Raw genomic sequence first — 13,110 nt, forward strand, 5'->3', positions numbered from 1 at the left:
CCTGGGGTAGTGTAGATTCTAAATTGTTCAAATCATGACCCCCGGGGGAAGGGCGGGGCCACAATGGGGTATCAAAGTTTTACATAGAAATATATAGGAAAAATCTTTGAAAATCTTCTTCTCAAGAACCACTGGGCCAGAAAAGCTGAAACTTATGTGGAAGCATCCTGGTATAATGTAGATTCTAAATTGTTCAAATAATGACCCCCGGGCAAAGGGCGGGGCCACAATTTGGAATCAAAGTTTTATATAGAAATATATAGGAAAAAATCTTTGAAAATCTTCTTCTCAAGAACTACTGGGCCAGAAAAAGTGAAGCTTATATATATAGAAGCATTCTAGGGTAGTGTAAATTCTAAATTATAGGAATCATGACCCCAGGGGGAAGGCCGGTGCCATTATAGGGAATCAAAGTTTTACATAGAAATATATAGGAAAAATCTTTGAAAATCTTCTTCTCAGGAACCACTGGGCCAAAAAAGCTGAAACATATGTGCCCATGGAAGGATCATGGGTTAGTGTAGATTTCAAAATGTCTAAATTATGATCAGTGGGGTAGGGTGGGGATGCATTATGTATAACAAGGGGGAAATTTGGTAAAGAACAGAATGGTCAAAGCTTCTCAGGTGAGCAATGTGGCCCATGGGCCTCTTGTTTTTGTTATGTAAAAAGTGTTCAAAGTTGAAAACATTTTGTATGTGTAAATATTCAATTGATATCATTATGTAGTACATGTACTTTATGTTTTATAACATGCCAAGAAGCTTTTGCAGTTGTAATAAAACAATTACTTGTATAAAAGTTGTAAATTTAGAATTTTATTCTTTTGCATAACAATTTCACAGTGTTCATGCATTTATTAAATTCTTCCTTTATAAATGAAGCTCTGCAAGATTTTACCATAGACTTAAATTGAAGGATTGAAAGATGTGGCGTATTTTTTATAAGTCCGGACTAACTAAAATTAAAATGATCTTTTTATTTGTTTTGTTTCTTTATATTAAGATAGGACTTTCATGTAAATTACACAATTTAAATCATTCGCTTTTCATAGATATCACAGAATTGAAACAAAAACTGATTTATTTCCTGCTCAGAATTAAATATCAAACACAGTTTAAGGTCAAAAGTTGGGGTATTTAAGTTCAAAATCTGTGAAATTTTGAATTTGAACGTAAATAAGAAATATCATGTAACTCTACACTTGATCTCGTATTTTTATTTTTTAGCTCAGCTTTAATTAATTTTGCAGAAAATTATATGTATCAGTTACATGAATAACAATTGAATAGTATACTACCTATCAGTGCCAGATCCCTTGAAACTCTTAATTAGCACTGTAGTCCCTTAGATAAGTTTTATGAATTGTTTTACGGATATTTTACATACAATAAAATCAATATCTAATGACAACAAAAAATGATTCATTCATTTTATTAAATGTTTGGGAACAAAAGGAGGGAGATCCCCCTACCCACACACCCCCACCCCCACCCATGCTCTTTATATCTACCAGTGCCATTGACTGTTGTATGAAAATTGTAATAATTTCTTTTTAAATTTTGCTTAGGACAAGCAATTTAAAAATTTTCATTGTTCATTTATAAAATATTTTCAATGTGCATGTAAAAGGTGTACCAGTTACTGTATGAATATTATTACGAACGAACTGTCCAAAATATAGTTTGACGTCATGAAATATATATAGCGGGAAAAGAAGAAGCTGAGAAAGTTGTCCAGTGTCACTTTAGGACGATGTAAATTTTGTTAGTCAGTTAAGGTAATAATAGGAAAACTAATATAATATTTGATGACGGGGAAATACTTACCATTCTTAAAATCAAGAAAATGCGCGAAGATCGAAGATGGACTGCCCTGCATGCCTGACCAAATGAGCACGATGAGTGTTTAGTTCTACTACACATTAATTAAAAAGATGACAATTAGAATTTGACGATTTAAAATCATAACTGATAATATAGGTAGTTTAAAAAATAAAAAATTAAAAGTAACGCATTTCTATACACAAAAAAACTTTTACAGAATTGTATTGCTTCGACATGTTTTGGATGAGTAAATGAGCTCCATACATGCTGTATTTAATTTATGTACTAAAGCCCTTTTGAACAATGTTGAAAGCTCGGTATTCCAATGCTTGGAAATTTAAAAAAGAAGTGAAGCTTGCCAGAGAAAAAATATTTGCCATTAACTAGAGCAAAGGCCGATACAAGGCAACGAGTAGGTCTTCAGACAGAGGATGCAGGCCTGTAGGTAGGAAGGAATTTCAGTTCGGGGGTTGGGGGGGGGGGGGGGGTACAGCCATACAATTTTATTTATGGGCACTATCAACTACCAAAAACCCTGGACAAGCAGAAAGTCATTACTTTTATTTAGGGGGCACAAGCATATGTAGTAGCAAAGTTTTCTACAGTATTCTGTATACATGTATTTGCAATATACCCCCTCCCGGTGCCCCCTGCTTCCTATATATGGCCATGCAATGGATGTCATAAATAATGTATATAGTCTTTATAAATTCAGACATTTCTTTGCATTAGATTGTCTCTTCTGGTTCAAAAATTGCAACACGAAGGCCAAGAAAATCTTTACAGATTACAAATCATTTGAGTTGCGTCAAGCGAAAAGGGACCTTCGTGACATAAACGTAATTACGTCACAATAGCGTTTCAAAGACGTGACGTCGCGCCGGTGCGTTTGCCGATAAAAAAAATCTTATACGATGAAGCAAAACAAAAATTTATTTGTGTAATACTAATGTTAAGAAAAAAGACACGCCTATAACTGTCCGAAAAAAATGTTTAATGTCGTCAATTTATAGATTTACTGGTAATTTTTCCAAAAAAAGTATTCTAACTAATTGAATTTTTGATAGTTCATGAATGGCCTTATTCTTCATAAGAAGTGAAAACTATCTACAGTCTATATGAACAAATCCATGTACATGTATGTGTTTACCTCAGTAATCTGTGAAGACAAGCGCGTCATTGGCATCTCCGGCTGAGCTCCGGACTCTAAAGACAAGTGGTCTCCTGCATTTATTTCAATGTTTTTTTTGTTTTGTTTTTGGTGTGGGGGTGGGGGTTACATATTAAACATTCCAGGTTGTTTCTCTGTTTGTCAGAAAAGCCCTAGAATTGGCGATTAAGTAATCGAATCAAGTTAACTGATACTAGCATAGTTCAATAGCATTTTGTCAATATACATATAAGTAGGAAAAAAAACATGAATGCAGCATCTAGGAAGCTGTAGCAATGTCATAAAGGATGAAGAGGCAAAAACCATACGGACTTCTGTATCTCCTCATCTACACCATCACCTTTTATTAAATTTTCTCAACACTCTGAGGTTTGAAAACTGACGTAATAAAATGTGAAGATAATCATCAGTGGTCATTTTCAAAACTTATTGAAGGTCTTGTATTCATTGCCTAAATTTATTGAAATAAATTAAAATTAAACATGTTAATTTGGGTTAAACTGATGTTGTTAGCTTCAAGTCGAAAATTAAGACCGATGACTTCAAATATTTTCTGATTTGAAGTTTACTAATTTAATTTAAGACAAATACAGAAGTTCCAGACATTTTGAGTCGAGCTTATAATCATGCACAATATTGTATAATTAAATGATTTAATTACCCCGCCCCCTCCTCCCCCACCCCAACCCCCACACATCCTCGAGCGCGCACATTTTTTTTGGGGGGGGGGGGGGGGGGGGGGGCTTATGTTCGTTTTATATTACTATGGAAAAGGAATCTTTTCAAGAATTAATTCCGATTTTTTTTCGTTATTCTCTCTCTTGATTTCCTTTATTTTTTTTTTCTTTTTAATAAATTTATTTTGTTTCGGTTTTGCTTGTTCTTTTTCGTATTTATGCATTAATTTACTATTAATTTCTTTTTTATTTTGACTAAAGGCACTTTGAAAATACAATCTCACATGCACCCCCCCCCCTCCCTTCTCTAAAAAGATCGCTCCTATATTTGATCAATTAAGTGCCGGAACATTAATTGTCTTGTTATTCACATCATCATCAATTGGTGGTAAAGATTCTTATTCTGTTTTTCAAACAGTATCTCAATAGTTCCGTTTTCTTTATCATACACTGTATATGTAATTGCAGAAGATTAAAAGAATTTCATATTTTTAAAGTTGTGCAACCTCTTTCTTGATGTTGCCGTAGACCTATCTCAAATTACACTGCGATTGTGAAATCAATGATTATTTTCGCTCGTGCATGTTCTTAATAATATTGTCTGATGACTCCTTTTTTAAATATCAGACTGTAAAATAATGTACTTTTATAACGAATGAAGATTCTTTCTATGTGTCTGTTTACTGCATATGATTTTAAAAATATATACATTCTGTATATATATATTCTTTTGTTAATTATGTATGAGAGAAAGTTTGATCTTGTTACAACCTGACTATAAGAATAAGAAGTTGGACTTGAAAGAAAATACTGCGTTTTGTAAATAATATCCTATAATCATCATTAATTCGTGACTATAACTTTTTTTCTTTCTTTCTTTTCTTCTCTCTCTCTCTCTTTTTGGATATCACTCGGAGCTCCTCGGATGGCTCGAACCTGTTTGGAGTGAAGCGGAGTCTGCCGAGGATTACCGATTGAACAAATGCATAATGATCTATAACAAAATGATGCTGACAGGGGCTGACAAATAGATTTTTCAAGCACTTGCCCACGGGCAAGTGCATGGTCAAATTTCACTTGCCCTACTTCAATTTTTACTTGCCCCACCAGCACCTTATATTCATCAAAATGAATTAATTTGTCTCTAAATCAAAAAAAATTTCAGCCAAGGATTGTTATTTTGAATATTAGCGACATTTAAAACCACCTGCCATTAAGTACTGCGTACCATACAATCTGTTGATTGACTGAATGCTGTTTTACGTACCGTTCAAGAATAATACTTTCTTTCATATAGAGACGCGCTATAGTTTTCCACGAAATTAAAATTATTTTGTTATAAGAGTTATCTTCCTTCCTGTCACACTTCGTATGCAAACCACTATACTGGTTTGCATACGAAGTGTGACAGGAAGGAAGATAACTCTTATAACAAAATAATTTTAATTTCGTGGAAAACTATGACATTTTTAAAAATATTTATTGATTGGTTATTTTTTTGAGCCACTTGCCCACGGGCAAGTGCCTATTAAAAATTCACTTGCCCGCCTCTAAAATTCACTAGCCCCGGGCGTCGGGCAATGGGATTTGTCAGAGCCTGTGCTGAGTATAAATCTAAAGAAAGTTCCTCCGATGGCAGCGTGTATACGTATATTATATTCTTTGGATTTCAGGGGATGAGGCCCATGCATCCTACACCATTTAAACATATATTGTCTTGATCTCTTTGATACAGCTGAATATCAATTAAACTGATTATTTAAATACATGTACATGTAGGTAACTGTGTATCAAATGTTTATATTATACAGTTAGAATGTCATCCGGTACCATTGACTTATATAACGATTTTAGTATACTCTGAAAGTATGAATTTTCACGTCTGACTTTTATTGTAGTCTGACAAATTGTTCTGCATCAAGCCTATATATCTACATAACTTAGATATTTTTATCGGTATATTTTAGTGCTGAACAAATTCAATTCCTCAATATTTTAAGCATGAGAATAAAATACAAGATTTTCTCTTTACAAAATTGTACAACATACGATATTAGTCTTTAACAAATTTTTAAGAATTGCAAGCGAAGTAACGTGTCTTTGTTCCATGGCAAGTACAACTTGCAGGGCTAATTTTTGAAGAAGGCCTACCCCCACCCCGTTTCCCCATATAGTTAAGTCAAAATTATTGATACAATGTGTACCGCTATATTTTATTTGATTTTAGCATATCAAATCACTGTAATATATGCAAGTAACATCGTTAGGGGGGGTGCTAAAACAAACCCGTTTAATCTAATTAGATTTGGGGAATTTTCAACATTACAATATAATTTTCAATTGGAATGAAATAAAAGGACATCGATTTTCAAAGTGTGATATAATTGATAAGTAAAAAAATAACAATGCCTGAAAGCTGCACCACACCAACACACCCCTAAAAAACATTGTTCAGGGAAGTACAACTATATCATTTCCAAAAAACACATGTACATGTAAGTACTGGGTAAGGGTTTGTTTTTGTGGAGGTAAGTTTGCTGACATTCCCGAAAGGGGAAAACAATACTTTGACCGGGATTTATCCTTACGACCTTACTACATGAATATAAATTTTAGTCCCTTGCAAGCAATCGTAAATACTCGGTCATTTCTGTGCATATAAAATATTTCTCCCTTGGAAAATATCCGTGTTGTTACGAATGCCTTGCGAGATAACTTCTGATTAGGAACTTTTTTGGTTCTGTACAAATGGTCAGCGGCCTCTATCCCCTTATGGAGAGGGCTTATTTAAGCTATGCCTGCTGCCCAATCCATTTATGTAATTGTTACATAATAAAATATGTTCAAATCAAATCCCCTTGTGAAGGACCCTTTCAAATACTAATTTTTCAGAGATTAAAGCATGCTTATATTCATGTTGTAAAAAAGATGAAATGATGTTGTTGAATATATTCTTTAAAAATGTACGACTTACTTTATTATTTCAATATTGACCAACATATACATATACAAAAAATGCTTTTTTCCCAACAGCTAACGCTATTTTACAATGTATACGATCATATAGATGCTAAAATTTGGGGGGAGACGTTGAAAAACTTAAATACATGTAGAAAAAATAATTCATACCTGATACAAAAGGGTTATTTAGTAACAATAACGTTCCAAATATCAATAACGTTATGTGACGTTATTCAACGTTTTATAGCGTTATCTTTTTAAAATTGCATTGCTTTCATTTTGAGTTTTAATAAGAATTTAGAAGGTATACAATAAAAAATTTGGTATCAAAATATTCAGAAAAACTAGCTCTTACAGAATCGGTGAAAAAACGATTTTCTAAAATTTTGTCACGAAGGTCACTTTTCGCTTGACGCAACTCATTTTATACTTATTTGTGAAAATGGAAATCGGAGAAAAAGTGGGTGCAACGCTTTCAGTGTTTTGGTGGATGGGATGCCAATATTTACAGCTGTATAGGCTAATTGTATGTAGTATTGTGTATGTCCTATCATATATCATGCAAAAATAATCTCCAGAGTTAAAATTTTTGAAAATTTGGTCAAAAATCAAGGTAAAGGGGTAAATAGCATGCTCAGAATTATTTTGTTAAAGGCAATGCACATGATAAATATGAAACAGTTACTTCGAGTAGGTCATGGGGTCATATCTCTTCTCAGTCAAAAGTTATGACCAAGGTTTAAGTTTTTGTGACAGACTGACAAACAAACAAGATGTAATATCCCCATGCTTTTGCGAAAACAAGGGGCAATAATAGGAAACTGAAGGAAAACATTTCAGTTTTCCAAAGGAAGTAAAAAGACCTTAGTTTGGTACATATAATAGAGTGTAAAAAAATTTTTTAAAGTTGATCCTCCTTTTAAGAAAAGCAAAATCTTATAAACAAAAGCCGGATTCAGGTGAGCTTTGTGGCCTGTAGACCTCAATATAAAATTTTTTACAGATTCCCTTGTTATTTCTTTAATTTACAGACTATCCTAAATGGCGCAGTACAGAGTGTATGATCCTGAGCAGGAGATTCCCTGTCCGTACAACAAATGTGAGATGATACGGGCCAAGCGAATGCCGTACCACCTCATCAGATGCAGGAGGGTCAGTCAGTTTTATTAGCTCACCTGAGCTGAAAGCTCAAGTGAGCTTTTCTGATCACATTTTGTCCGGCGTCCGTCTGTCTGTCTGTCTGTCTGTAAACTTTTCATATTTTCGACTTCTTCTTAAGAACCGCTGGGCCAATTTCAACCAAACTTGCCACAAAGTATCCTTGGGTAAAGGGGATTCAAGTTTGTTCAAATAAGGAAAGATGAAATCAGGAAAGATGAAACTTATGGAGAAACATCCTCAGGTAGTGTAGATTCAAATTTGTTAAAATCATGACCCCCGGGGGTAGGGCGGGGCCAAAATGGCCGACCAAAGTTTTACATAGAAATATATAGGAAAATTCTTTAAAAAATCTTCTCAAGAATGACAAAGCCATAATTCATCATATATATATATTCAAGCATGCTCAGGTAGTGTAGATTCAAATTTGTTCAAATCATGACCCCTGGGGGTAGGGCGGGGCCAAAATGGCCAACCAAAGTTTTACATAGAAATATAGGAAAATTCTTTAAAAATCTTCTTCTCAAGAATGACAAAGCCATAATTCATCATATTTATATGGAAGCATGCTCAAGTAGTGTAAATTCAAGTTTGTTCAAATCATGACCCCCGGGGGTAAGGCGGGGCCAAAATGGCCGACCAAAGTTTTCAAAGATATATATAGGAAAATTCTTTAAAAATCATTTTCTAAAAATAGCAAATCCATGATTGGTCATGGGACTACTTTTGGATTTAAACTTTACAATGAAAAAACATTTTCTACTTTTTCCTACCCTTAGTGCTCAGGTGAGCGATGTGGCCCATGGGCCTCTTGTCATAATTAATGGGGGGGGGGGGGGGTAAAATTAAGTATCAGATACCTTTGTTAAATTGCATCTGAGGTGCATGCTCTCAGTGTAGCTTTCAGGGCAAAACTTAAACATGACAGATATGGTTCACTTGGTCAAAACTTTCATGAAGTTATTAGCTCACCTGAGCCGAAGGCTCAAGTGAGCTTTTCTGATCACATTTTGTCCGGCGTCCGTCTGTCCGTCCATCTGTCTGTCCGTCTGTCTGTAAACTTTTCACATTTTCGACTTCTTCTCAAGAACCGCTGGGCCAATTTCAACCAAACTTGCAACAAAGTATCCTTGGGTGAAGGGGATTTGAGTTTGTTCAAATGAAGGGCCACGCCCTCATCCAAGGGGAGATAATTGGGAATTAATGAAAATTTGGTGGCATGTTTTAAAAATCTTCTTCTCAAGAACCACTGTGCCAGGAAAGATGAAACTTATGGGGAAACATCTTCAGGTAGTGTAGATTTAAGTTTGTTCAAATCATGACCCCCGGGGGTAGGGCAGGGCCAAAATGGCCGACCAAAGTTTTACATAGAAATATATAGGAAAATTCTTTAAAAATCTTCTTCTCAAGAATAGCAAAGCCAGAATTGATCATATTTATTTGGAAGCATCCTCAGGTAGTGTAGATTCAAGTTTGTTCAAATCATGACCCCCAGGGGTAGGGCGGAGCCAAAATGGCTGACCAAAGTTTTACATAGAAATATATAGGAAAATTCTTTAAAAATCTTCTTCTCAAGAATAGCAAAGCCATAATTCATCATATTTATATGGAAGCATCCTCAGGTAGTGAAGATTCAAGTTTGTTCAAATCATGACCCCCAGGGGTAAGGCGGGTTCAAAATGGCCGACCAAAGTTTTACATAGAAATATTTAGGAAACTTCTTTAAACATCTTCTTCTCAAGAATAGCAAAGCCATAATTCATCATATTTATATGGAAGAATTCTCAGGTAGTGTAGATTCAAGTTTGTTCAAATCATGGCCCCCAGGGGTATGGCGGGGCCAAAATGGCCGACCAAAGTTTTACATAGAAATGTATAGGAAAATTCTTTAAAAATCTTCTTCTCAAGAATAGCAAAGCCATGATTGGTCTTGGGACTACTTTTGGATTTAAGCTTTTCAAGTTTAAACCAATTTTCCTTTTTCCTAGCCACAGTGCTCAGGTGAGCTATGTGGCCCATGGGCCTCTTGTATATTTCTATGACATACCTCTTTTCAGAAAGTTTAATTAAGGTATATAATTAAGTTGTAATTTTGCTTGTAGAATCATCCCTGTTCAGAGTATGCTAGTTGTCCCTTGAATGCCACCCATGTGGTGCCAAAACCTGAGCTACGGTACCACCTTGAAAACTGCCCAGATAAACCACGACTGGAACAGGATATCTCCTTTGGTGAGTATGAAAATTACTGAATAGATTTTTAACTCTTTTGGCAGTATTCTTTAAATTCTTAATAAAAAAAACCTTCTGTTGGTTGAAATGCCATTTTAGAAATGAATTAAGATATGGGTTTTGAATTTTTCCAGGAATTTTCTTAAATACTGTAAATGTTTATTATTTTGATGACTTTTGAAGTTAGCATAGATTTGATTTGGAGCATTTCTAAATTTTCTTATTTATGTGAAAATGTGCAAGACATTTAATTGTATTTGATTTTTGTGCGATCCACCAAAGCTGCTAAATAGAATACACAGCCAAATGTAATATGCTTACAGTATATATATGTCTTTTTGCACAGCATAAAACTTATTAAATGATGGGGGTTTAAGGACACCAAAAAAGAAATTCTACCATGCATGGTTTGAACAGAAATTGTGATTCTTTGGAATTATGACCTCATAGAAACAAGTACATTTACAATATATATACATGTACTTGCATCATTTCACAGCATTGATTTATTTACCATTACAAATCTGACAGAATAAATAACTAAGTCATGGAAAAATGGAAATATATATTCTCCCTGTTTTATTGCTCTTCATTCTAAAATTGTCTGATTTTTAAATCAGAAGCACAGAAGAGGGAAGGAGGCACCCTGTTCACTGGTTGTACAAAGTTACCCACATACAGCCAGATAGACTTAAAGATTGAAGATGACTGGGATAAAGGTGGATTACTCATACAGTAGAATTTAATGTTACTGTATTCATCAAAAAAATTCTGAAAAGAAATGAATAATGGATAAGTACGGGTAAATGTAGATGTAAATGTTTTATTTTAAATACTCTGTTTTAATTTAATTTTACTAACATTGTACATGTACTACTTTTTTTCTTGCTTCCAGAAATTCCTCTTCTTCCTCGTATTGGGGTGGATCCAAATATTTTTGCCAAAATGGAAGGAATTCAACTACAAGGGTAAGTGTTGTGTATACACCATTATGAAATTTAAATTTGCCTGATTTCATTGTAAAAATTTTTAGCAGAGATTATTTTTTTTTCTCAAATTTCTAAACTAGGCTTACAACAGCAGAGAAGAAACACATGAAGGCACAGTATGCTCTGCCACAAGAGGAAAGAAGGTACGTATACATATATGTGCAAAGTAAAATTAAAGTGGATATTGTAGCAATTTTTTAAACCATCTCAATACTGTATTCTGGGAATTTTTTGCTCAATCTTATTTTCGCGGCTTCCGTCCTAAACATATAGATTGGCAAATTTAAAACTGGGCAAATTCAACAAACGCAGAATAATTTTTAAAAAAGAAATGTGACGTGGCGAATTTAAAACGGGTAATGTTGTTTGAAAGTACATAAGGTCATAAATATCACTGGACAAAAATAACCCGTATACGGTACTTATAAAGATAAAGTTGTTTTCTGATTGTCACCAGTAATGGTTGTTATTTTAGGTACTTTAAGAATCCAGATAAACCAGAGGAGAAGCCAGTAGCAGGTGCCCCAAAACAGGAGGAGGAGGAGGAAGAAGAACTGAGGATTCCTAACAAAGCCCCCCAGACCTACGTCCCTAAACCCCAGTCAACCAAACAGCAGCCCCACACTGTGTTCGCCTTCTCCTTATCCTCTACAGGAGTTGGCAGGGGTCAGACAGCATCAACGGGGGAACAGCCCTCCATGGAGGGGCAGGGGGTGGGGATGGGAAGAGGAATGGCAGGTGTGGGTCGGGGGATCACAGGGGTGGGCAGAGGAAGGGCGGAGTCAGTCTGGCTTGGCAGTGAAAAGGTGGACAATTCTTTGAACTTGATTGGGAGAGGACAGAGTATTAGAGGGGGTCATGTGATGAGGGGTAGTGCAGGAGGGGGTCAGGTGATGACAGGTAGTGTGGGAAGGTTGATGATGGCAGGGACTGGACGAGGTATTTCCGTGGACAAGCTAGATAAACAAGGTACATTGGATTATGTTTGTTAAGCTGAGCTTTGTCTTCATTTACATTATGGTACTGCAGTGCCGAATTTGCCCTTCTATTCAGGAAAAAAATAATAAAACTGGAACAATATATAAATGTTGAAGATCATACAGTAAATGAAAATGATTAATATTTAAAAATAATCTAAATTTTATTTGTGGGGATTCCATGTATAAGGGGAGAATTGAATTGAAAACAGTAAGGAGCTTGCTTAAAGCAACTAGTGTGGGAATTAATTATTAGTATGTTTTATTTACCATTTCAGATTGATCAAAGTCTGAGAGGAAGTACCTACATTCAATTGTTTAACTTTTAGAAGGCTAAATATGAAAAACTGTTGTAAATTGTATTTAGGATGGCCACTTTAAAATATGCATTTCAAAGAATTTTTTTGTTCCCAAAATAAGAATTGTGTTTTTCTTTTGATTACTGAAAGTGACTGTTTTGAATTCAGATTGAGAGGAGTTAACATTGAGAGTCTAATGAGAGGATTTTTTTGGTTATTTGGATATGTACTTGTATGCAAAATTTTCATAAAATACATGTAATGGACATTTATATGAGGCACAGAGTTTAGTTTTGTTAGTGAACATTTTATTGATATCATTTTAGCTGTGTTGCAATTTTCACACACTTCTTGCATCAAAGTCAAATGCATAATTTTAATTTACTAAATATTGTTTTACCTTTGTTTAGAAATTTGCATAAATAGTGCATTTACCCGTCCCCTTTTTTTTTAAATGTACAGTGAATTGGTACATCTTGATAGGAATATTTTTATGACTTTTTTGTGTAAAGCTAAGAATGAAAATGCAGTTAATAATATACATATGCAGTGAATAGACTGCTGTGGCTGTCTAGTATTATGACATGTACAGATTGTGTGACACATATTGCTATAAACATTTTGTAAAAAAAAAAAAAAATGAAAATAGACTACAATCTTTTTAAAGTAAATACAAGTAGTTACTTTAAACTTGAAATAATATCAAAAAATTTTGAGAGTTTTCCATACTTTTGTTACAGTATTGTTTAGGATATCTTTTGTTTGTTTTATACAAATAAAGTATTTGTGAATCTCGACATTTCGATATTTTTTGTTTTATATA

At 34.4% G+C, this 13,110-nt stretch overlaps 1 protein-coding gene across 1 annotated transcript; it reads left to right on the forward strand.

Moving 5' to 3' along the window:
- Positions 1 to 1,708: 1,708 nt before the first annotated feature.
- On the forward strand, positions 1,709 to 12,271 carry LOC134240180 (protein D7-like). Its single transcript, XM_062722290.1, has 8 exons — positions 1,709 to 1,780; positions 7,667 to 7,787; positions 9,896 to 10,022; positions 10,643 to 10,741; positions 10,918 to 10,990; positions 11,092 to 11,154; positions 11,487 to 11,980; positions 12,267 to 12,271. The coding sequence occupies exons 2-8, from the start codon at positions 7,677 to 7,679 to the stop codon at positions 12,269 to 12,271; spliced, it is 972 nt and encodes a 323-aa protein (XP_062578274.1). The 5' UTR covers positions 1,709 to 1,780; positions 7,667 to 7,676.
- Positions 12,272 to 13,110: the final 839 nt, after the last annotated feature.

Source organism: Saccostrea cucullata, unplaced genomic scaffold, assembly GCF_032062105.1.
Source record: "Saccostrea cucullata isolate Sc308-1 unplaced genomic scaffold, CSIRO_AGI_Scuc_v1 ctg74, whole genome shotgun sequence".
Classification (NCBI taxonomy): domain Eukaryota; kingdom Metazoa; phylum Mollusca; class Bivalvia; order Ostreida; family Ostreidae; genus Saccostrea; species Saccostrea cuccullata.